Below are 27,560 nucleotides of genomic sequence, written 5' to 3' on the forward strand. Positions count from 1 at the left end.
AATGACTGTCAAAATGCCAAGAACCCCTAGACACTGAAGGATGTTTTACACATCAAACCTGATCCAACCCTGGGCTTTTGGAATTGGCCATTTTCTGGGGAGTGGGGAGGAGTGGCATTTTGACATTACTGCATTAAAACAGCTTTGTCAACATGTCAGTTACTTTTTGGTGACCTCTAGATGCACTGAATTGAAGACATTCCTAAGTCTCAGCTTCATAAAATATAATGAAATGGTTCCTACCCCTCCTCTCTGTTTTATTACCTGACAAAACTCTGGGGGCTTGGGGGGGCTGTCATGTTGGAAATGTGGGTATTTGGGTGACCAAAGGATAGAGGACATTTAAGAAATATGCTGAGACAGAGTGTATAGCAACAGATTCTCCTTCTTGATTATGACCAAGCAAATGAAGTTTTAGCCACTCATCAGAGACCTCCAGTACGGTGTATCTTATTTGTGCTACTTCAGCTCTCTCCAAGTAGCTTTCACTAAAAAACTAGAATAGCCTCTGAGTGTGGCTGCTGGGAGGTACCCAACGGTCACGTGGAAGTCAGAGACTAAATTATTCATGTTGGAGAAAATCCTAGGTGAAAAGAGAAGTATATGTAGTCAATTAATTGGAAGCAGAAAGGTGACAGAATGATTGCATTGGGATGGGGACTCACACACACACCCCCTTCTATTTACTGTTGTCAAAGCCATAAAATGTGGATAAATGAGCACTGAACCCTGCCAGATCTTGGTCTTTACAGTCATACTATGTAGCTGACCCATAAGCATGATCAAAATTAGATTGCTTCTGTAGTTTCTGAAGTAGCCCAACATCACCTTAACATGTGCTTTGTTTAAGACAGGTCACATTTGGAAATATTCAAGTCTAACTGTACAATTCTGCAGTAGGAATTGTTTCACATTCAACAGAGAAGTCCAAGAAAATGAAAAGCAATGAATCATTAGATTAATTTTCATCTATTTCTAAATTCAATGCTTCTATCTGATTTGTATAGTGCAATTTGATAGATAGGGACCTGCCATCATTCACTAAGGAAAAGACACATTTATTTACTGGTCATCCATGTCAGGGAAAGCAAGTGGATGAAGATGACAGTCAAATTTCTTGGCTGAGTGGGCTGCTGTCAGAGCCAATTCTTCTGAGTGTCTATAAAACACCTTTCAGACAGCAACACAGTTCAGTGGTCAAATGTAGATTTTATCATACCCTCACCCATTCCAGTTCTGTGGTTCTTTATTAAAACAACAAACAAAAGCAGTGCTCTAGGGAAAGCTATAATCTTGTTCAGAAGATGAAAATTATACTTATCTTCATTATAGTATTTTCTCAAACACCTACTTTAATTCATATTTAATAATTCAATGCTAACATATAAACACATCAAACATGTTGGACAGGCTTATATGTATATATTACAGGCATATGCACATGAAATTCCTTGATAATTGTGATGGTATCTTCTCAAAATTAAGAAATATGTTTATTTAAATGAGTTACATAATTAGTCACACAAGTGTAAAAATTATAAATTACTCAAAGGCAATTTTGGCTTTTACCACCATCAAGAGAGTTTGTTTTAGTCCTAATAAGCAGTCTGCCTTTTGTAATTTTCTTCAGAAATTTGAAAAGCAAAAGAAGAAAGTCCTTTTTATATGTTGTAACATTTGTATTCTTGTCTTCTAGAATTCTGCCAGGCTGTGATTTCCTTGAATTTGTATCATACTACATCTCCACTGCCTAGCCCAATAACTGGCACACGGCAGAATTTTAGGAGTTTGCTAAACTATTTACAATAGCCAGGCTATGGAAGCAACCTAAATGTCCATCGACAGATGAATGGATAAAGAAGATGTGGCACACATATACAGTGGAATATTACTCAGCCATAAAAAGAAACGAAATTGAGTTATTTGTAGTGAGGTGGATGGACCTAGAGTCTGTCATACAGAGTGAAGTAAGTCAGAAAGAGAAAAACAAATACCGTATGTTAACACATATATATGGAATCTAAGAAAAAGAAAAGAAAAGAAATGGTACTGATGAACTTAGTGGCAGGGCAGGAATAAAGATGTAGATGTAGAGAATGGACTTGAGGGCACGTGGCGGGGGGGAAGCTGGGGCGAAGTGAGAGTAGCATTGAGATATACACACTACCAAATGTGAAACAGCTAGTGGGAAGCAGCTGTATAGCACAGGGAGATCAGCTCGGTGCTTTGTGACCACCTAGAGGGGTGGGATAGGGAGGGTGGGAGGGAGACACAAGAGGGAGGGGATATGGGGATATATGTATACATATGGCTGATTCACTCTGCTGTACAGCAGAAACTAACACAGTACTGTGAAGCAATTATACTCCAATGAAGATCTATTAAAAAAATTTTTTTAAGTTTGCTGAATTTATGAACAAGTGCCTTTCTTAGAAAACAATTATTCCATTATATTCAAATGAGTATAATTTAAGACAAAAGAGTAAATTGTCTACTATTCAATATGTTGCCTTATAAAATGGCCAAACAAAACACTTTTTTAGGGTCCACTCATGTATAAGCAAGCAATTACTGAGTCCCTACCATACCCTGTGGCACATATCCTGCTGGCATTCAAACATTTTAAGGGCACAGATAATGAAAACAGAAGGTGCAAAATGATAAGTGTCTTAAGAAAAAAAATGAACAAAGTTTTATAGGTGCTTACAAGTCTTCATTTCTAACCATATTTAATCTTATGATAAGGCACCCTGAGACCCAGAATTTCAGACAACACACAAAAAAGCCAAAATTTCATTCATGGAAAAGCCTTGGTTACCCCACAACTAAAACGTTCACTTTGGGAACTGGGATAAGCTATGTATAATCACCCTCCCAACATATAACCTGTATATCCAAGCCCTCTGCCTTCTGCAAATGTTTAAATCTTCATGTGTATTGGGTTTTATTTCATAAGATGGTTTGAGGTTTATTTTACTTTTTGGCAGAACTGACCAGAGTGTTCCCAGTAGGGAATGAAGGTAAGGGAATGAAAGAATAATTGTTTTTAATGTGAGGAAGACAGAGATGTGCGATTGCTGTATTTCAGCTCCTTCTATCCATTTGATAACTTCTTCCCTTTATCCCCTGTATCACTATCCCCACACCTAAATCTGTTATGATTTAAATGGCATACATGTAGGGAGCACATATATAGTAAAAGCTTCTTAACCTCTCTGACCTTCTGTTTCTTTTTCTCTAAAATGGCTTAAATACACTTAGTTTTCTGTATCTTAGTGTCTGGCAAGTCCTCAGTAAACGATGGCTGGTGGTGGGCTGATTATAGGAACAAGCATGCCTATAATAGGACAAACTATTGTCCTAGCACCTGATTAAATCACAGACACAGATGTTCCTGTCTCTGTTTCTCTATATGAAATAGGACAACCTACAGTGCTGTCCTAAGAATTAATGAGATTATACATGCAAATTTTTCCTTACTTATTCCCTTATATAAATCATTGTTGGTACTTCTCTTTGGTTTTCAATTTTCCAGTTCTATTTTGCCTACACCTAAACTTCTGTGGTTGCTGAATTATGTAAACAACGGTAACCACAAATCTCCTGGGGGTAGTATATTAAAGGACTAACACTGAAAATGAAATAATCATGTTTTGAACAGGTGACAAAATGTTTAGTATTCACGCAATCCTCCCAGCAATAAAGTAAAGAAGAAATACTGAAAATAGTTATAATTATTCTTATAAGATCCTTTAAGGACGTTAGAACTGGAAACAGTTTAATCTTAGATGAGAGCTGCCTAAGAAAAATGGACAAATGTTTAACACCTGGTTGTAATATAGCCCTTTATGTGTTTCCTGTGAATATTTTTCTTGACTGAATATATTGACTTGTACTTTCAATTTTAAGTTATGTGAAAGTAAACACATTTATATTAGGAGAGCAATAACACATTCCAGGATATATATTTATAGGCCTTAGAGTCACCAGCTCTGAAATCATTTACTACCACTACCTCCAGAAACAAGCCAGTAACCTATTAATGTGAGACCTGTAATACTGCTCTGAAACACGACTACCATATTTATACAGGTGTGTAGAGGGGCCTTCTCTTCAAAAACAGGAGGAAGAAAGTCTACTCCTAAACTTGGACAAAGAAAATACAAAATTAGTAAAGAAAAACTTCAGGTACAGTTCCTTTTTATTAGTAAACATTATTTTCTCCTAAGCTATCGAATATGTGGACATGAAACTGAGGAAAGCTTTACTGTTAATATTTTAATTATGAATTTATATCCTAAATCACTTTTGGTGTTACTCAAAGCATGACAATTAGGAACTTAAATTATTTTTCTCCCTTTAAAGTTAAAGTTCAGGATCTGGAAGCACCATACTTCCTAACTTTTTTCCTGGTAATGTTCAATTGTTACACAAAGGAACATCACTCAGGCAATGTTCAAATTCCCAAGGCTGACTTATTTTTAGGAGTTAACTATGGAGCAAATTTTGTTTAGAGTGTTGATACAGGTTGTATTTTCTGTTGTGATTGCCACCAAAGTGTGTGAAAAAAATAGATGCACATTGTTCTGGCTTTGAAGATCTATAATGTATTTTCCTGTGGGGAACACCTCATGAAAGTTCATCCTCAGATGGCCCCAAGGCTACTGTACACATTTTACAATTCATATAATAGCCATTTCAGACAGTCCACTTGAAGATTAGTTTCAAGGGAACAAAGTACAACTCTCATTACCATCACTTTCTCTCCAAAATCAACATCTCCAAGTAGAAAAACAAGGGACGGGGGCAAATCCATGAATAATTTGCCAATCACATGTCTTCCCTAAACAGTTAAATGTCTGTCATAAGGGATGTTTAAATTAAAACCATCTAGATGAAAACAGATGGTGCTCTGTCACATTTTCTATCTGATTTAAAGGCTCAGCTGGGGAAGGAGCTGTCATTTAAGAGCCCTCTTATTCTATAATATAGACAACAGCGCTGAGGTTCCTTCTGTCCTCCCTCCCTCCCTCTCTCTTTCCCTTCTTCCCTTCTCTCATTCACTCCTACTTTCATTCCTTCCTATCCATCTACTTGTCTGACAGGTAAAATCTTACATTCCCCAATGCTGATTCTGAGTGCAGTCGATTTATAGCATGAACCAGCAGGTATATAAAGAGTCTGTTGAGTGGAGCGGAATTAAGCATCCAGCCACAGCCAGAAAGCCAATACTCTACAAATGGGACCACACGGCATTGGGAGCCATCGACATCTGCATGCAACTCCTTAACTACTATTACTCATAAGTCTCTCCAGATACAGTTTGTAATCTTGTCTCTCAGTGGCTCACTGGTTTGTTTCTGCATTAGGCATTATAAATGCATTTTTAGAAACTGACAGTAAAAGATTAATATGCTCATAACCATCAAAGAGAACCTTTCACTGATTTCCAATAGCTGCCCTTCCTTCAACTGCCCACCCCTCCACACCATCCAATTAATACTTACTCACGAAGGCTTCCTCATCCATTGGCAAATGCACGGACATGCAGAAGTACGTATCAGACTATTAAAGAAAGAAAGATACAAAATATGAATTAAACTGCTGCTAGTAAAGAAGAAATAACTTGTAAAAGCATGGGCTCTATGACTGAAAAAGAACTACTGGTCCAGTGAGGTGAAGTTGTCTGCCAAATGCTGGGTGCTAGGTTAATGGAAGGGCTAAGCCTACAACTTAGGTTCCCTAAACATTTTTCTATGATTCTTTCCTAAACAACGTCAAATCCTATTTATAAAACCAATTATCATCAGTAATATTTCTAGTACTGTCACAGTTAAAAGGCAACATTTTAAATGCTTCTATATAAAGTAAAACAATTCAATGCATTTGACTTTAAAATGGTAGGAGTTAGTTTTGACCATCTTTGCTATTTGCATAATTAAATATTTAATTTCTTGAATCACTTTACAACTTCCCAAAATATTAATTAAAAAGATACAATGGGGGGCTTCCCTGGTGGCGCAGTGATTGGGAGTCTGCCTGCCGATGCGGGGGACATGGGTTCGTGCCCCGGTCCAGGAAGATCCCACATGCCGCGGAGCGGCTGGGCCCGTGAGCCATGGCCGCTGAGCCTGCGCATCCGGAGCCTGTGCTCCGCAACGGGAGAGGCCACGACAGTGAGAGGCCCGCGTACCGCAAAAAAAAAAAAAAAAAGATACAATGGGGACTTCCCTGGTGGCGCAGTCGTTAAGAATCTGCCTGCCAATGCAGGGGACATGGGTTCTATCCCTGGTCTGGGAAGATCTCACATGGCACGGAGCAACTAAGCCCATGTGCCGCAACTACTGACCCTGTGCTCTAGAGGCAGTGAGCCACAACTACTGAGCCCATGTGCCATAACTACTGAAGCCCGCGCGCCTAGAGCCCATGCTCCGCAACAAGATAAGGCACCGCAATGAGAAGCCAGCGCACCGCAATGAAGGGTAGCCCCCGCTCGCCACGACTAGAGAAAGCCCGCGCGCAATGAAGATGTAACGCAGCCAAAAAAATAAATTAATTTAAAAAAAGATACAATGAATAAAAGTTGGTTTTGAAATATATTATGTTTGGTTGTTCTCTCTTTATTATTTTTTAAAGATTTTTTTTTACGTGGACCATTTTTTTTTTTAAGTCTTTATTGAATTTGTTACAATATTGCTTCTGTTTTATATTTTGGTTTTCTGGCCCTGAGCCCTGAGGCATGTAGGAACTTAGCTCCCTGACCATGGACCGAACCCACACCCCCTGCACTGGAAAGCGAAGTCTTAACCACTGGACCCCCAGGGAAGTCCCTGTTTCCCCTTACTTTAAAATTTTTATGTAGTGCATTGAAGAAATCAACATTAACTCATTATTCTTTCTTTTCCAGTTATTAGTCTCTTATCTAAATTGCCATTTTCTACTATCAAATACACTAGCATCAAGAATTTTTAGTGATAAAAAGTGCAAATTAAGGAGAATGGGCATCTGTTGATCTATGTATTCCACTTCCTTAATGGAAATCCATATGTAATGAAGATGTGCTATGATTTATAATATACCCAATACAAATAGAGACTGAACTCATTTAATAATTCATACTTCATGGATTATTACTGCACAGTGGTGGAATCAAGAGACTCCACAAACATGGATAGAGATAATCTGGGTTTCTCTAAACCTACTGGTCAGCACCAAAAATTGTGAAATTTGTACTTCTTTTTTCATTTCTGTGTTGGCTGGGAAGCAAGGAGATTCAAATACACATCAAAGAAGTATCTTAAAATTTAAAAAATTAAAGAAATATGATTCAGTCTTTATTACTACTTTTATATATACCATTTCTTCTACTGGAACAAATCGTTTCATTTCTTAAAAGGTTTTATAAGTATTTAGACTCACTCATTTTGATAAGGAGGAAACAGGCTGGGAAATGTTGAAGGTTGCACAGCAAGAAGGTTAAGCCACATAAATGCTGGAGATGTGACCTCTGTATCCAAAACCCAATATATTGGGTTTGGAAATATATTGGCAAAATACTACTTAAAGATCTTACCATCATGTATAAGATTGCTCATGAATATTTTTCCAACCTCTGAATTACTAACGTTATAAAACAGACCTACTCTGTTCTAATAGAAATAAGAAATTCAAGATTTCCTTCTAGTTGAACATCCTGAGCTATGAGTGATTCGGGACTGAAAGATATTTAGTGGCAGACTATAGCTGCTGCTACTACTAATACTACTTCTAGCCAACAGTTATTGAATTCTTATTATGAGCCAGCCATGGTTCTCAATGTTATATATGTATTGTATCACTTAATAAACAACAAAAACAATCCAATAAAGACCCAACAGTATCCACAGATACTATTATTAACTCCTTTAAAGACAGTAAGAGTAAAAATTAGCATTTGTTGAGAGCTTACTATGTGTAAGCACTGTTCTAAGTGCTTTACATGTATTAACTCCTTTAATCCTTAAAACACATTCTTATGACACAGGTACTATTAGTATCCCCATTTTATAGATGAGGAAACTGAGGCAAACCAAGATTAAGCAGTTTTACTATTCATTCTGGCCAAAACCTGGTAATAGGCAGATAGGCTTCTGAACCCATCTTAGTGCAGTTACTTTAGAAAGCTGGCAACTGTAAATCTTTTCTCTGACTCTTTGAGTTGTAAATCTTCTATCCAGAACTGTCTTCTCACATCAAGGAGATAGTTCTCAGCCAGTGGATGTCCTGCTCTAACTTACATCACTGCCTCCTGTCATAAAGATAGAAGTTTGTTTTTCCTCTGGATAAGTGCCAATCAACAAACCCAGATGCCCTAGTCACATGGACTAACTCCTCCAATCCCCCTCAGTGCCTTTCCCTTAGCATAGCTCAGCCTTTAAAATAAGGTCTCCTGCTTTTTTTTCCAGCAAAGTTGAATTCAGTTCATGCTGGAGCTCCTTCCTTATTTGCAATAGTTTTTATTGAAAAAACTCTGTCCTTCCCACTTTAACTAGCGACCACCTACACTAACAAGTGTAGGAGCTGGGATCTGAACACAGACAGTCTGCCTAATGAATCACAGTTCACTCAAAGCAATATGAACAATTAATGACTTAGAAGCAAATATGAAACAAAAGTAAAATTTAAAGTAGTTAAGCATATATTTAGAACAAGAAGTGATCCAAAGGAGCCAAAGGTTGCAATGAAATGCAAACCAAACAAGTTCTTTTAAATTTGTACTTATAATTTTGGGGTTTCATTTTATCTTTGATTTTATTATAAGTCACCTCAAGTTATTTTTGGAATAGAGAAGTTATGGGCATAAATAGGTATGCCAAATTCAGCAAGTTTGTTCTTTTGATTAAAAAAAACCTAAGCACAATAATGGTTACATACACAGAATAAAGAAAACTACTTTTTATACTCAGAATTGATCAGAACCATGTTATAATTCTTTTTTTTTTTATAATTCTTGCTCTTATCATCAGCTGCATAATTTTAAATGGCAGAACAACTTGGGAATGTCTTTCTTCTATAGATTTATATTTCTTGGCTTATAACTTCTCTAATGATAAGAATGTGTTCAGATTTCAAATGTTTCTGTCCTATTCTGTTAAAGCCAGTTTAAAAAAAAAGAGAAGAGATGACATAGATCCTCCACAGAATAAAGAGTATCCTACAAAATTATTTTTCGGAGAGTCTATATTAGACATTGCATCAGTGGTCTACCATGCACCATCATACTCTGATTTAGGATTTTACTTATGCTCCATTTTCAAGATAAAGAATAATTCTGTTAGAAAAAAAGAAGATAAAACTCTTCTTTTTAAAAAATGAGCACATCAAAAAATGCAGTGTGTATCAGATCAATAATTAGCCTTCAGCTGAAAGCTCTGAAGACCACAGTGCAATTGAACAAAGAATAGCAAAAAGTAATTTATTCTTTCTCTGCAAATATAAAAGGTATCAGTGACTTTGTTCTCAAGTATTCTGGTACCATAGTTTGATTTCTAGAATTAAGTTGAAAGCTCAAGTTCCTTGGAAAGAAGATATGTTCCTAAGGTCATTTACATGGTTCGATGGGAAAAGCCAAATCTCCAAGGTCTGCCTCCCTTAGGCGGGCTGAGTAGAAGTAAGCACACTTTTGTGTTACTTCATTTTCTTCTCACAATTATGCTGTGAGTAGGTCGAAAAGGCACTGCAACTGTTTTATAGAAATGCAAACTTTCACAGAAAGGTTACTGATCCACCTAAGGCCAAGTAGTTAGTGTCAGAACTAGGATTAAAGATCTTCAGGTTTAAAAAATAAACAAATGGGACCTAATGAAACTGAAAAGCTTTTGCACAGCAAAGGAAACCATAAACAAGATGAAAAGATAACCCTCAGAATGGGAGAAAATACTTGCAAACGAAGCAACTGACAAAGGATTAATCCCCAAAATATACGAGCAGCTCATGCAGCTCAATATCAAGAAAACAAACAACCAATCCAAAAATGGGCAGAAGACTTAAATGGACATTTCTCCAAAGAAGATATACAGACTGCCAACAAACACATGAAAAGATGCTCAACATCATTAATCATCAGAGAAATGCAAATCAAATCCACAATGAGGTATCACCTCACACCGGTCAGAATGGCCATCATCAAAACATCTACAAACAATAAATGCTGGAGAGGGTGTAGAGAAAAGGGAACCCTCTTGCACTGTGGTGGGAATGTAAACTGATACAGCCACTATGGAGAACAGTATGGAGGTTCCTTAAAAAACTAAAAATAGAACTACCATATGACCCAGCAATCCCACTACTGGGCATATACCCTGAGAAAACCATAATTCAAAAAGAGTCATGTACCACAATGTTCATTGCAGCACTATTTACTATAGCCAGGACATGGAAGCAACCTATGTGTCCATCAACAGATGAGTGGATAAAGAAGACGAGGCACATATATACAATGGAATATTACTCAGCCATAAAGAGAAACGAAATTGAGCTATCTGTAATGAGATGGATGTACCTAGAGTCTGTCATACAGAGTGAAGTAAGTCAGAAAGAGAAAAACAAATACCGTATGCTAACACACATATATGGAATCTAAAAAAAACAGTACTGATGAACCTAGTGGCTGGGCAGGAATAAAGACGCAGACTTCTCTAAGCAGATATAGAGAACGGACTTGAGGACACAGAGGGGGAAGGGGAAGCTGGGACGAAGTGAGAGAGTAGCGTTGACATATACACTACCAAACGTAAAACAGATAGCTAGTGGGAAGCTGCTTCATAGCACAGGGAGATCAACTCGATGCTTTGTGACGAACTAGAGGAGTGGGATAGGGAGGGTGGGAGGGAAGCTCAAGAGGGAGGGGATATATGTATACATAGAGCTGATTCACTTTGTTGTACAGCAGAAACTGGTAAAGCAATTATACTCCAATAAAGATGTTAAAAAAAAAGTCAAGTTTATGCCTTCCAGATGATTAGAAATAATTACATATCTTTCTTGCCACTTTCTTACCATTAAGTTTTAATCCAGTTAAACCGTGATTCTGGCGAGTCTTTCAACCTTCATACCCTGTTTTTTTAACTATGAGACTAAGTCCTATACTTTAAATAAAATTTAAGACTCTTCATAAGTAAATGAATAACTTTTTTTATAAGATATGTAATTTGTTCAAGAATGGAGTAGACAATGCCTTTGCCAAACTATTATAAGTTCATTACAGCATGGGGAGAAAAAAGATTATTTAGGTGATTACAAAATACTGTTTTATCAGTAAAGGTTAATTTCTATAGCAAGTCACCAAGAATGGACAGTACTTTTAATTCCATACTGTAAGCAGCAGTCAGTTTAAGAATTTAAGACTACACTAACATGTAATCACATAGTTAACTACAACCAACTCTTCGATGAGAAACTTTTTTTTTAAAGCAAACCCTTGTGAGGCAACAACATTAAGAAAATTGGAACAATACATCTCTCAAAGTAATAAAATCATTACATCACTGATATAAATAACCGACTGTGTTTTTCTTTTCTTCAGGATGAACACCAAGAACACTATTTAACAATATCCTGATTAGGTAAATATGATCCCACAACCTCTATCATTCAACAATCCAAAAATATTCAACTGATTTAAACATACGATCAGTACTTAGCATATGATACCCTGTAAAAGGGAGAACATTTACGGCGCATTCTAACGTCACTCTAGAACCTTCCCATCATAATTATTTATCAGGGTAACATCACCAGGTAGGTATTATAGACACTACTTTAAAGATGGAAAAACTGAAGTTCAAGAAGGTAAGTAACTTGTGATTAAAAAAAAAAATTCTCAAAACTGATGAAATGGGATTTGAACCCAGTTCACTAAAGCAGTTCTCTTTCCACTATAGAAAGATAGCTATTAAAAGGTTGTTTTTCAAATCTAATATTTGAAAAGAAAATGTCAGTTCTTAGCTACAATTTTAATTGTTTATTTGATTAATGGGATAAATAAAGGAATCAAAGGCATAAAATTTAACAAGAAGTTTTAGTCCAAGTCCTCTAAATTTTCAAGGGCACATGAGAACATTTCATGACAGATTGTTGACAAACTGCAGTGAACCAGACTAGAGCCACAGCTATTTAATTTGGTCATCATTTTGTTTCTGCAAGGTAAAGCAATTTGAAAACGTACACATAATTCAGATCAATATTTCCCTCTAACACTCTCTAACATTCTGAAGACACAAATACAGCACCTAATTGCCCATTACAATAGGTTCTTCATTTGAACACACTGCCCTAGAAAGGATGCTTCTGTAATTCAACCTAAACTGCCAGTGCAACCTTTCACAATTTTCCATATATCATCATCATGAATCTTCTTTTTCTCTCTGTGGGAAGAACACCGTATCTGAGCTTGGTGCCAGGCGACTGTCTGTAAAATACTGCAGATTCAAACTGCTAACATAAGGCTCAGATGTACAAAAAGGGAGAAATAATGTGCATCTACATAGCCATGTCTCTCCTTGCTATCTCTTACAGCATATCAGCCAAATCTGAATTAAGAGGGATATGATATTGCTGATGCCTCTTTACTGCTGCTTACTGGAAACTATCCAAGAAAAGCACATTTTCCTGACAAAAGAAGATAGTGTGGTAAAAATGAAAAAAACCTCACTTATTACTAAAGAACTCCTATTATATTCTATTATCACCCATTTTAAACTGAGTTCTCACGTAGACAATAGTGTTCAGTAATACTTTGCTTACATTATTTAAGAAAAAAGTGTTCTTTATTTTGACTTAGTCATTTGTGAGACAGAGATGCAGTGGATTCTGTGGAACAAGTAGTTAATAAAATTGACTCCTTATTTAAGTTAATATGGGACAGACAAAACCATCTATATACTATTAAACATGAAAACTGTTCAAATAAAATCAGTAGTTTTTGTTTTGGGAAACCAGAGGTACCATTCAGATTCTAGTATTGAGCACCTTTCGTTTTTTTTTTTTTTTGGAGGCACGTGGGTCTCTCACTGCCGTGGCCTCTCCCGTTGTGGAGCACAGGCTCTGGACGCGCAGGCTCAGCGGCCATGGCTCACGGGCCCAGCCGCTCCGCGGCATGTGGGATCTTCCCGGACCGGGGCACGAACCCGTGTCTCCTGCATTGGCAGGCGGACGCTCAACCACTGCGCCACCAGGGAAGCCCTGGACTACCTTTCTTAAGGAGACTATACAATGTGGTGACACAAACAGATGTAGGAACAGACAACATAACCCAGTTTTAGCTGAATATGGCCCTTTTGCTTATATCTGTGGCTATTTGCAAGTTGGTTGCTCTCTGTAAATAAGCCACAACCCATAGAAATGTTATACTGTGTATTAGGTCTCTGGTAACTTTTCTCAGTCATCCTTTGTTAAATAGCCAAAGCAGGGCAACCATCTCATGGTGGCAATAGTGACTTTGTGCCTTGGTTACCCAAAAAGTAGGTAGTAACCTTTCTCGTAACCCAGACCATGCAGTTTAAATCTGATCTAGACAAACCACAAAGGATCCATCAAGCCCTACATGTTCACACAGTACCACTTAGGGTTCAAATAACTTGAATTCTGCAAGAAGTAGAGGAAATCTCAGGGACTGACAGTAGTACTGCTAGACCAACAAGAGAAAAGTACAGAAAGTGATCAGGTCTCTTTGACAAGAATTTTGGTTATTGGAGGAAGGAAGCATTTGGAAAATTACTTTTCAAAGTTTTCTTTTAACTGATCCAGATAGATTAATAGAATCAAATTGCTGTTTCCCAAAGTAATTTTAATACGTGCATACTAAGTTTATACTCATTCAGTGGTGTTTGTACTTTCAACATTTTCCTAGAATAAAAGGAAGCTAGGGCAAAAGAAAACTATACCAAAGCATGCACGATTTTTTGCAGTGAAAAATTCAGGTTTAAAAAATCTACCTCTCGGGCTTCCCTGGTGGCGCAGTGGTTGAGAGTCTGCCTGCCGATGCAGGGGACACAGGTTCGTGCTCCGGTCCGGGAAGGTCCCACATGCCGCGGAGCGGCTGGGCCCGTGAGCCATGGCCGCTGAGCCTGCGCGTCGGAGCCTGTGCTCCGCAACGAGAGAGGCCACAACAGTGAGAGGCCCGCGTACCGGGAAAAAAAAAAAAAAAAAAAAAAAAAACTACCTCTCTTACACCAGAATTTAAAGACACTTAATTACAGATAAAATTCCTTAAACTGTCACTTTCGGATGTAGTCTGTTCTAATTTTCCTTCTCCTATTGTCTTTCTCTTACCATATAAGTAAAAGATATGTTGCCTATTTATATTTATTAGGCTCTGGCAGAATAATTAGGTCTTATGTTAAAACATTCCCAACCGACTAAAAAAGAGAGTGTTTTCCAAAATGCTCTACTCTGTTCCTTACCATTAAACTACTCTCCATCCTCACCAACTTTTCGGATGTTTATCCCAACCTACAAAGTTATCTTGTTGTAATAATGTCTGCTAGCATCCTAAGCATTTAGAACAATATCTGGCACATACTGAAAGCTCTATAAATATTTGTTGAATTTTGCATGTACCTTCCCCTTTTGCTGGCAATAAACTCACAGTTTAAGAAAGGCTGAACTGAAACCTGTATTATAGATGCCACCTAATTAGGGTTTTATACAGCATCACTTTTTCATATGAACTTTATCCTTCAGTTAATTCATCCCAGAATCCCATTTGCATTTTTAAACTATAATCACACTGGGCTGATAATGACAAGATTCTCAATGCCAAGTAGTTCAAATGAAAGCTACTTTCCTGGCAAGAGCTTTTCTTTGGGAATTACAAATCTGTGCAAGCAAATGATAAAGGAAAAAATACTGTGGTGAGGGAATATCTGACTTTGAGCTCTCACACACTTTCATTTAAGAGGAAACAAAAAGGAGCATATTAATAATGGTCTATAATTAATCGCCTATGCACAACAGGTGGTGACAATCACAGGCTCTTCATTGGCTTCCTGGTTATGGGGGAGTTACGTGAGGGGAAACTACCGTTCTGAACAGGGGTTGCTGTTGACCTACACCACTCATCTTCCCCAAGCTTAAGCCAGTACTTTATGCTTTTCATAAGTTTCCCTTAATATGAAAGCAGTCAATTTTCTGAACCTTTTGCTAACATTAACTGCTCCACCCATGTTTCTCTCCTTTAGCACAGATGATTGGAAACTGACTCTATCCAACCTGTCTGGAGATGCTGTCGAACAAAAAAGCCTCCACAATCACTACCTCCAAACATCATATTTCTTGCTAACTGGCTACATTTGATTTGGGGACAAAACAGCATAGTGGAAGAGAAGCTCTAGACTTGAATGGGTCTGTCAGCTCATTTACTGATTGAGTTGTATTCTATTCTCTTAAAGTTTAAAATGAACCATCTGATACCAAAGTGGTATACACAATTTCTATTCTTTCTGGGCCTGTTGTCATATACCTTGCCATAGTTATCCCATTAATACTTGCCTACCTTTAAATCTCTTTTAATGCCTATGTAGAAATCCATTCTTCCATCCATCTACTCATGCATCCAAGAAACATATATGTTAAGCAACTCCCAGGAACCAGACACTGTGCTAAACTCATAAAACTGTGAGCAGAAGTACACATGGTCTCAGTCCTCACAGAGTTAGAGGCTACTAGCATAACAAATAATCACACAAATAAGTATTAAATGTTTTCTGTTTTAAATGATACATGGGAGAAATACAGGTTACCACAAGAGCTAGTAATTCAAAGGAAATGATCTTCCATGAAGGGAGTTGGCAATTGTTTTAGGCATAGGAAATAGCATTTTCAAAGGCCCTGTAATTGGAGAGAGCTAGGTGTGATTGAGAAAAAGACCAGTACATACAGAAAGGGGGAACAGGTTTTAAATTAGACTGGCAAAGTAGATGTGGCACACAATGGAGGACTTCATTTATAGTCCATGTTAAGGACTTTGGTTGTTTTATTTTGTTTTTCTTGAGAACAACAGAAAGCCAATGAAAACTTTTTGTAGGAAACTGACATGGAGGCTAGAATTAATTAGACAAGGCCAATAAAAAGTCACGTAGTTGTTCAGAAAAGTGACGATAGTAGCTTGAAAATGAGTGACGGTGGTAGAGAAGGAGAAAAGAGGACAGATTCTGGAGACATTTAAAAGATAAAATAGACATGACTTGGGAGTGGATTTGAATAGAAAGTAAGGCAGCAGTGCCGAGGATGATTCCTAGATTTCTGGTTTGCATAGCTGAATATATTTGTGGTAGAATTCATTGAGACATAAAACACAAGAGGACCAGATTTGAAGATGATGAATTTGTCATTGGACACATTAAGTTTAAGAAGCCTTTGAAAAACCTACATGTAAATATCAAATGAGCAGCTGGGTCCAACAGAGCTTGAAGGAAAGGTTGGCCAAGAGATATAAATTCATGTGACATAAAAGTTGGGCAGTGGGTATGGAAGAGGCTGCTTTGTGAGAGTAGAGAGTAAAACAGAAAAGAGAAAGGCCAGAGTTGTGACGTAGTCAGCCAAAGAGAGAGCAGCCAGGGAGTTTACAGGAAAAAACCACAAAAGTGTTACATCATAGAAGCCTAAAGAAGAGAATGTTTCAAGGAGGGAGCAGCTGACAATGTCACTAATCAAAATCCATATGTTAACAGTGTTCTACTGGGGATGGCACTGTAAACACTAACATCTGGGCGTCGACTTTCTTGTGTGTTAATATTCCTGATTTATTTAAGGAGCCCAGTTCTTCCCTGCCGCTCCTCCTATAAGGACTGTGACTGTGGAGACTCTGGCCTCACGACCCAAGCCTTCTCATAGCTCCAGCCACACTCACTATCCGAGTTACTCACAGCCCCTCTAGAGCTGACCTCTACACTGCCTCCCAGTAAAGGAATGCCTGCAGCAACAGTATACAGCAGAGTCACCACAGACTTCCCCCACCAGCTCCTTCAGTGATGGTCACAGAGCATAGGGTGACTTGGGAAATAGGAAAGAAGAACACCAACAGAAAAAACACGGGTTTAGAAGGCTGATGAAAAAAGATGGGCCAATAAGTCAGTTTTAAAAATTCCAAATATTCAAAATAAAACAATATAAAGAAAAAGTATTTGAAGAAATACTGGTATTATATAAGCTCCAACAGAGTATACTGCCACCACGCAGTGAATCTCTGTTACGGCCTGCCGATTTCCAATCTAGGAAACTACTCGTGTTCTATAGACTAGTGGTGTCAACACAAACCCAAGAATCTGAATGCCTGAGGTACCCTTTTAGCACAAAATGATTTAATTTCTTACAATGTATTAAGAACTAATGAGGTGATGTACTATAAAAGTACATACTTTTCACATAGAGTTAGAAAAGAGCAAATATTACAATATTAAAATAAGCAACTTTTAGTAACAATCCAACAGACTTTAGCATAACTGTATAAATGCTACAAGTTCTGGGCAAGGCTTCCGGCTTTCAGGCGTTACATATTTATAAGGAGACTAATATTTTGAAAATATTAAACTGTTGTATTCACACTACTCTTCCAAATAAATCACACTTGGTTCCCTAACAGCCATTCTGTTATCATGGCCCCAAGAAAGGAGGCAGGGCTAATGCTAGCTAAGAAAGGGAGAAGACATGACACAGTGGAATACCCTTAAAGGAAGGAGGTAGAAATTAATGAAAGTCTCTGGCCAAGGGGAAATTAATTTCATAGTCACAGATGAGGTGCCAGAGTTGACACCAATAAAGGGAACAAAGCCCATAGGCCCCATTCGTTTGGGATCTCTTCCACTGTCCAAGGCCATTCATAGATCACCCCTTTGTGTACACCCAGATATTATCCTGATGAAAAAAAAAAGGGAGGAGGTGGGGAAACAGCTTAATCAAAAGCTGAGCTGATTGTCTTGAACCCAAAGAGAGTGGGATTCCTTCAATAGATACTTGTAAGGCTTTCTCCCCTTGCTACCCAGAGGGTCAGGGGTTTAAGAAGGTTAAGTTAGATCGGTTTTAAAAATTTAAATCCTATTTTCTTTGTATACTTGAAGAATAGTGTGTGAATTGTGACGCTGCTACATACGTAAGCAAAGAACAATTTATAAATTAATGTATTACTTGTATTTTTACTTTTTGTTATGCATGGATAACTGGCATTAGCAAAGTATACCACTGACTGATAGGTTTCCTGTAGAAGAAAAGATGTAAAATATGCAAATAATCTTGTAAAGCTCAAATATTTTTATGTACTCCTGGCACCTATTAGCAGAATTTTAGATCTGAAAGATGATTAATTTTTTATTTTATTGCTGGTGGCACTTAAAATTGGTACAAAGATTTTTAAGAAAACAATATGGAAATGCATAGTTAGGAGGAAACCCTTTTTTCCTTAGAGTGGATTGAGCATACAGTCATCAGGACATATCACAAAGACCACAGTAAATCAAATATATGCCATCTCAGTCATATGCAGGAGGCCTAAGAAAATGTTAATCATCACTAAGAATAAATCTGCAAATTACAGAAGACCAACTCAAAATGGCTTAAGCTAACAGAGATGAGGCTTTCACGTAATGAGAAGTTCAGAAGTAGGACAGATGCAAGAATGGTTATTTCATCCAGAAATTCAACAACATCATCGAGGACCTAGGTTCTTTCCATCTTCCAGCCTTGTCATATTCAATATATTGCCTTTTACCTGCAGAATTCTTTCTTCATGATCACAAGATGGTTGCAGCAGCTTCCAGTATCATATTCTCACAAAGCAATTCCTAAAGGCCAGCAGTGGGAGAGTCTCTTCCTTAAGTTCCTTTTCAAAAGCAAAACTTTCCCAGAAGCACTTCACCTCCAACAGAATTCCCTTCACATATAAATGGCCAGAACTGTGTCACATGCCCATCTCTAAACCAATCACTAGCAAGGGACATTTTCTGGGCAAGGGAAGGCCAATGCTGGATCAAAAGTGGGGTTCTGTTAGCAAGAAAGAAAGGGAGGAGATGTATGTGGGGTAGGCAAACAATATGTCCTGACAAGCACATTTTTGAAAGCAAAAATAGAAACTTCATAATTCTAAATTTAACCAGAGGTCGATAATCTTTGGGCAACTTGGTCCATCTCCATGTATTAATCTTCAGTGTTCAGAATTTTTGGAACCTTGTCTTCCTCTCTAATAAAATAACTATGTCAATTCTATATTTTCAGTTAGACATTTTCTGCTGCATCTCTTAATTAGATGCTACAATACACTTAGACATAGGGATCAAGAATGGATAAAATGCCAATTCCCAGTTCAGCAAGCCTGACAATCTTGAGGGAAATAAGACATAGAAAGCCAATTCAATTCTAAATTAAATAAAGGCAACTGTGCCTTCTAAAACCCAAACTTTTTTCTTCAAAATAACAGGTATAACAGACCTAGGATACTTACGTTTAAGGATGAAGTCATATATTTAAATGTAACGATCAAGGGGGAAGTCATTCTGCTTCTGTCCACCTCCCTCACAGCAATTCCGTTACCTATTCATTTTCCTTAGACTTCCAACTCACAAAGAAAACATTACAACAGATTTGCATCCTTTGACTTGAACTTCTAACAGGAACTATAAGATCAAATATAAAAATATTCTTTGGAATGTTCTTTGCTTTTCCTTTTCACTTCATAAACATCTCTGTTTCAACATTAGGCAATTACAACAAAGCTCCTTGTTCGCTAGTCTGTCTCCTGCTATTGGACTACGTTTTAAGGGCTGAAACCCTGACTTATTCTTGTTTGTATTCCCAAAGACCAGGTGGCATTAGCACTGGGTATGCAGTGAATGTTGGTTGAATTAGTTCATTGAATTTTGTTATGCTACATGACTAAGAACCTTTCATAAAAGACCTATTCCTACAAAAATAGCTCCAGAGCATTGAGTCATTTTTTCCTTTAAGGATTTTATATATGCTTTTCTGAAAGGCTATCAAACCAAATTTATCCCACTGTAATTTTCCAGCTTCCAATAAAAGACAATATTAATAGTTCAAGAAAAGGAATGATGCTACAAAGGTTGACTTCTCTTTGTACCGAAACTCCCAAGGGTGAATACTTGTCATAAAGTTAATGGAGCTATTATTATAATGAACCAAATAGCTGTAGAAACTGCAAATGTTCATTTTCCAAATATGTTTTTACTTGTCATCAGTTTATTTTACATTATAAACATAAACACAGCACTTCAGTGTATCCTTCTTTAAGTCAGCTTGGAAACTTCCTAACACTAAATGAAAAAGTAAATTCAATGCTTTACAATTAAAATCAGCTTTATTTTCTTAAATTTTCTCAGACTCACACACACACTCACACACACACACACAAACATGCAGCACGATAAGTACAATAAAACTAAATAATCCTAAATGATCATCATTATATAATTAGGTTTGTAGAGTCAGTGGCCCTTAGTTGGTGTTAAAGGAAAACTCAACCTTTTATATCCAGCAGTTTATAGAATATAAACTGTACAAACAATATAAACTGAACTTAAGAGTGATCAAATAGTTTATGGGGGAATCCTTCTTTTTATAGAAATATTTCCACTGACAAATTCAGGAGGAATGACAGAATGAGAATACCCATGATATACAACTTCTAATGAAACTAGACAATGATAAATATCCATGGCTGCCTACACCAATAGATGAAAAGTTGATAGGAAACTTTATAATGGATTAATCAATCTCACAATTCCTATTGTAATAAGATTAACATCATAAAAAGAAAGATAATCACACATTAGATGTTTCCTGTTGGTACTATATAACATCACCTTTGAAATATTCTTGCCAAAAACCCTAACCTAATCTGATCAAGCCTGTAGATGTTCCACTACAGGCAAACAAAGGTCAGAGGGACATGTTAAATGATATTCTAATGATGCAATCAGCAAATCCTAGAATGCAGAAAACTCTTTAGGACAAATATCACAAAGGAAAAAAACGAGACAAAGGGAATCTCAAGATTATTTTTTTTTGTATTTTTGAATTTTACTTATTTTTTTAAACAGCAGGTTCTTATTAGTTAGCCATTTTACACATATTAGTGTATATACGTCAATCCTAATCTCCCAATTCATCACACCACCACCACCCACCCGTCACTTTTCCCCCTTGGTGTCCATATGTTTGTTCTCTACATCTGTGTCTCAATTTCTGCCCTGCAAACCGGTTCATCTGTACCATTTTTCTAAGTTCCACATTTATGCGTTAATATACGATATTTGTTTTTCTCTTTCTGACTTACTTCACTCTGTATGACAGTCTCTAGATCCATCCATGTCTCAACAAATGACTCAATTTCATTCCTTTTTATGGCTGAGTAATATTCCATTGTATATATGTACCACATCTTCTTTATCCATTCGTCTGTCGATGGACATTTAGGTTGTTCCATGACCTGGCTATTGTAAATAGAGTTGCAATGAACGTTGGGGTGTATGTGTCTTTTTGAATTATGGTTTTCTCTGGGTATATGCCCAGTAGTGGGATTGCTGGGTCATATGGTAATTCTATTTTTAGTTTTTTAAGGAACCTCCAAACTGTTCTCCATAGTGGCTGTATCAATTTACATTCCCACCAACAGTGCAAGAGGGTCCCCTTTTCTCCACACCCTCTCCAGCATTTATTGTTTGTAGATTTTCTGATGATGCCCATTCTACCTGGTATGAGGTGATACCTCATTGTAATTTTGATTTGCATTTCTCTAATAATTAGGGATGCTGAGCAGCTTTTCATGTGCTTCTTGGCCATCTGTATGTCTTCTTTGAAGAAATGTCTATTTAGGTCTTCTGCCCATTTTTGGACTGGGTTGTTTGTTTCTTTAATATTGACCTGTATGAGCTGTTTATATATTTTGGAGATTAATCCTTTGTCCATTGATTCATTTGCAAATATTTTCTCCCATTCTGAGGGCTGTCTTTTCATCTTGTTTGTAGTTTCCTTTGCCTTGCAAAAGCTTTTACGTTTCATTAGGTCTCATTTATTTTTGGCTTTATTTCCATTACTCTAGGAGGTGGATCAAAAAAGATCTTGCTGTGATTTATGTCAAAGAGTGTTCTTCCTATGTTTTCCTCTAAGAGTTTTATAGTGTCCAGTCTTACATTTAGTTCTCTAATCCATTTTGAGTTTATTTTTGTGTATGGTGTTAGGGATCAAGATTCTTAAAAGAGACATATCAGTAAGATTTACCATGTGGACTACATCTGGATCCTGATGCAAATGAACCATATTTTAAAATATAACAATCAGAGAAATCTGACACTGCTAGATAGTTGATGATATAATGGTAATAATGGTGATTGTGGTATATTTAAAAATAAAGTACTTACCTTTTGAAAATATATAACAAAGTACTATGAAATGATGTTTAGTAGACACCTCAAAATAATTCAGTGTGTGTGTGTTGGGGAGGAATCAAGTAGAGGAATATAGATAAAACATGAATGTTGATCATCATTGATGGGTACATGGGGGCTCATTATACAAGCTCTTCAATTTTATGTATATTAGAAGTCTTCCATTAAAATGTTTAAAACTAAAAAAATACAGTTTGTTCCCAAGAATCTTTGATACCAACCTACCAACCAATTAATGTAACAGCCAACAAACTGAACAACAAATATACATTGATTCTATATATATTTTGCTCCTGGGACATAAGATTAGATAGGAAAAGTCCTCTTCCTTCAGAAACTTTAGAATCTAATAACGGAAACAAAGCCTACCACTAGGAAACAGTGAAGAGTTAAGCTTTGCGTTAAGGGCTGGGAGAGTGATAGGAGTTCAGAGAAGGGAGAGATCCAAACGGATGACCTGGTTCCAGATAGGACCTGTCAGGATTCAGGGGAAGAGGGCCACTTGGCTGGGCCTAATATTCAGAGCGTCTTTTCTCCTAACAAGTTTAAGCAGAAAGTGAGAAATACAGACAGGACTGAAAAAAGATGACACATCTTACACCTTTTAACTTGTGTCCAGATTTCACCACTTGTAATGCACAGACTTAAAATATTTTACAAATCCTGTAATTTTATTGTGAATGACAATATATATGGCACTGCATCATTTCTAAAACGTAAGCATTGATTTGCTGGGTTTAATATTTAAAATATGTCAAGATTCCCTTAGGAAATAGAAGGTACAAACAAAGGCGGCAATTGAGGAGCATTTAACCAAAGAACCAAGGACATAGCTGTTGGTTAGGTTAAGAGAAGCGTGTAAGGCATGTTGAAACACCCTAGGGATTTATAAAGTAGCAAGCTGTTACCACTCAAAGATATGAGTCAAGAAGAGAAAGAGTTATGAAACCCAGAAATTTTACAGCCATAGATGCCAGGAGCTATGACATAGGGAGAGAACCCAAATCACTGTCAACTTGCTGCTCAACAGAGAAGAAACCGAGGAAATAAATAACCTGATCTCATTCTGCTGCTTTCCAGCCTTCTGCCCGTTCCTCCCACTGACTAAAGTCAACTAGAAGCCAGAGAGCAAGAGAGCCTATTGATGGCACCCATAAAGGTCAGTCTCCTGGAGCCTGGAGTAGGCTGGAGTGGAAAGTACATCAGGAGAGGCCAACGGAGGACAGCCAGCATGTAGTATCCATACCTGCTTTTATATTCCTGCCTTGGCATTTCTTAATATTTAATAAAAAATGATCAAATGGAAGCTCAAAAACAAAAGGAAGTGACCGAGGCTTCTCTTAGCATCTGAGAGGCCCTGAACAGAGAAGCTGAGTCTCTACAAAGGGGAAGACTTCAGACAAACAAAGGTAATAAGAAGACCTGAGCTGAAAAATTAGTCTGAACAAAACCCAGAAATGGGAGTAAGTGTGGTAGAAGGAGAGATAAGGAGGTGAATGGACAAACAGGCACAAAGGTAACATTTTAGGTAGTTCTAAGAAAGGAAGTTGGATAAATTTGAATTAAGCCAGATAATAAAAGAGCTTGGGTAATGAGGGGTATTTAGATTTGATCTGTTTATATGTGATGTTGGTCACTGTGAGTGACTGAGATGTGGCGCATGAAACTATGAGTGCAGTCTTTTAGGAAGAACACTTTGCTGGAACTGAGGATGAGCAATGAGGATACAATGGGAAGGGGAAGGCAATGGAGTGTGGAACCAAACCAGAAGATGCTGCTATCAAATTGGGTTAAGTCTATAACAGGAGAGTAGCAGTGGAAATCCACACATTTACCCAGCCATATGTCCCATAGTCTATCTATCCCACAAATGTATACTGAATCTACTATTAGCTGACCCTGGACTAGACAGGGAGGACACAATGGTGAGCAAAGACAGGTGTGTTTCCTGCTCTCACACAGTCTGATGAGGAAATAAAGGTATGAATGGAGTAATGACATAAGCAAATGTAAAATCGCAGTTGTGAAAGATATTCTGGAAAAGAGGCATGAGGTGCTATGAGAGCTATGACAGCTCTCTGAAAGGTGGGAGTGGGGAGTGGAGTAGGAAAGATGGCGGAATGTGAGATGGTCAGGGATAGGTTCTCTGAGAGAATGATGCTTAGGTTGACATTTGAAAGCTGGAAAGGCATTACCCAGGGCACACAGGGAGGGAAGAGCAAGCACAGCAAGGACAGGCAAGGGCAAAAACTCTGGACAGGAAGAAGAGGCTGCACAGGGAATGAAGAAAACCAGTGCCACTGGGACAGAGCGGAAAAGGCACAAATCTGGAAGACATCTCAAAGGAAGAAATAAAAAGAATTTTTAGATTTTTAGATTTTTACCTAGAAGATACCTAGAATACAGACCATTAGGGAGGTAAAACAATCCAATGCGGTTCCAACCATTTTAAGCAAGGCGATGAGCTATTTAATCAATCCATATTTGCCAGTGTGCTCTGTGCCTTGACCAAAGAACACAACCAATTCTTAACAAATATTTATTAGGTAAGGAACTGGGAATATAGCCTTAACTAGACAGATAACCTTTATTATATCATATGGGTCATCACCCAACTTGCTTTCCCACATGTCCCCAAAAGCAGAAGAAATAGCTAGGCATAGACTCCAGGAAGATCTATTAATCAACAAGTATTCACTGGGTACCTTCCATGTGCAAGACATGATATAAAATATTGTGAAAACAATATCTTGTCTGAAGGACAGGTACGAGCTGGCTTCTTTTAAATACAGATTATGATGTTTGTTTGCTCAGCGTGAGCATAAACTGACAAAAATATGCACAAAGATGAATAAGATGCAGTCACTGGTTTCAGAGACGCTTTAGCGGGAGAGATTTAAAACATGAGAATGAATCACTGTAAGTGACAATACAATAGGTTTATAAGAGTGGTGTAAATTATTATGGCACTAGATCAGATCACTCTGAGGAAATCAGTTAGGTTCATGGGGAAAGGAACACAGATTCTGTAACTTAATGGGGTATGATTTCAATAGGTGAAGATGCAGGGTAAAGAAATAATAATAAGCAGAAAGAATAACATCAGGGGGTTCAAAGGTATCTACCTGTAGGAATAATAAACAGGCTAAGTGTGGTAGAAAATGGGGAATTCAGAAAAAAGCAATGCAGGGAATAAAAAGTAAAGTGGCATAGATGGGGACCATAGGGCAGAGAATTTAGAAACCAGAATATGGACTAGGAAATGTATTTGGTCAGAATAAGGAGTTGCTGTAGATTTCTGAGTTGGAGAACAGCATTATCAGAGATGATTAAGAAAATTATACGGAATGAAAAACAGCATCACATAACGGTTTCAAAGCACAGGGTCTGGAGCCAGTCTTGCCTGAGTTAGAGTCCAGAGTCTCCCACAGCTAAAACTTGCAATAGAAATGAACAAACTACTGATAAACACAATGTCATGGATGAATTTCAAAGGCAGCATGTTAAGTGAAAGAAGCCAGACACCAAAGACTATACACTGTTGTGATTACATCTATATGTAAATCTATAAAAGGCTAAACTAGTGACGGAAAGACCAGCAGTTGCCAGGGGATAAGGGACGGGGAAAAGCATGGGAGTAGGGAGAATGAAGGGGCACGAGGGAACGTTTTGGGGTGATGGAAATGTTCTTTATCATGTCTTGGTGGCAGTTACACAACTGCATATTATTTGCCAGCATTCATCAAATTGTATAATAAAAATTCGTGAATTTTTAAGTAAATTATATCTTAAATATGCCAATAGAAATGAAAATATCATGCAAGAGGAAATAGTTAGGTAGCAGTTAAAATAAAAACATTGAACTTCAGAATATTTATTCTGTATGAAGAGCACGGCAGCAGGGGACTCCTAAGTTGTGATCAATGTGGAGACACAAAAATACTACAGTCACTGGTGTATATGTGTACATTGTGTGTGTGAGGGCACGCGCACGCTTGGGACTATTGACGAGGGGCAGGAAACATTCATTTTTTTAAAAAATATTTATTTATTTAGTTGTTCCGCGTCTTAGTTGCAGCAAGTGGGCTCCTTAGTTGTGGCATGCAAACTCTTAGTTGCATCAGGCATGTGGGATCTAGTTCCCTGACCAGGGATCAAACCCAGGCTCCCTGCATTGGGAGGAGTAGGTCTTAACCACTGCACCACCAGGGAAGTCCCAGAAGTATTCTTGATATGAAGATAATACCCGTCCCTTCTAAAAAGAATTTATTCAATTAATCTTTATTGGACACAGCACTGTTTTTAGGCCCAGGGAACAGAATAATGAACAAAACAGACCAGTCTTTCCTCTTAAGGAACTTGACAGTATATCTCAAGAATGACAGAAGTGGAGATGATGTTTCAATGAAAAGGCATGAAATGGAGATTTGTTCCTGTAATGATTAATACTCAGATGGAATTCAGGCTTCACCCCAGGCCCACAAAAGTAATACTGTAAATGATGGCTGGCTAACAAGGCTATCTTATTCACTGCATTACACAATAGGTTAGGTATGTTATGGTGACTGGTGTACACTGGTGTTACAATGGTGACATAAGATTATTTTATAAAACATTTTATTATGTTTAAAACCATTTTATAAAATGGTCTGGCAGACAGATATTTAGAAAATGAAGAGTTGGAAAAATCATTTCAATCTTGTTTATATTTCAATATTTGAGCAAAATTACTATAAAATTTTTATATGTCCCTGAATTAACTGTACTAGTACTAATATACATGCAATAATATTTTTGGATTTCACTAGTAGGTCTGAATATACTTAGAAGAAAAAATTCATTCTCAGTCAATGAGTTCCTGAACTGACTACAATAAAGATTCGAGATCATGCTTTTTTTTTTTAAGACCACTCTTAATTTAATGTCCTCCTTCATAACATAGTGATTCACAGGTTTGCAAATCTCTATTCTCTATAAAGTTCTTAGCCACCATAAATAGGTTTTAGAGGTTTTATTTTAAAAATGCAAGGAAACGATCTTGGACTCATATATTTGTCAGCCTTTTTTTGGACAACTGACATTTTTTTATCTTGGGGAATACATGTTGTGGAAAGAAGGAATGTGGGG

At 37.4% G+C, this 27,560-nt stretch overlaps 1 protein-coding gene across 4 annotated transcripts in view; it reads right to left on the reverse strand.

Moving 5' to 3' along the window:
- PAM (peptidylglycine alpha-amidating monooxygenase) overlaps window positions 1-27,560 on the reverse strand; it is a 284,680-nt gene that overhangs the window by 108,913 nt on the left and 148,207 nt on the right. For all 4 annotated transcript variants that reach the window (XM_082836780.1, XM_082836779.1, XM_082836778.1 and 1 more), the window contains one exon: window positions 5,508-5,565. In XM_082836780.1, coding sequence (XP_082692906.1) covers window positions 5,508-5,565 — 58 coding nt within the window. The remainder of the gene's footprint in view (window positions 1-5,507; window positions 5,566-27,560) is intronic.

Source organism: Leucopleurus acutus, assembly GCF_964270905.1.
Source record: "Leucopleurus acutus genome assembly, chromosome: 3".
In the NCBI taxonomy this organism is placed as follows: Eukaryota; Metazoa; Chordata; class Mammalia; order Artiodactyla; family Delphinidae; genus Leucopleurus; species Leucopleurus acutus.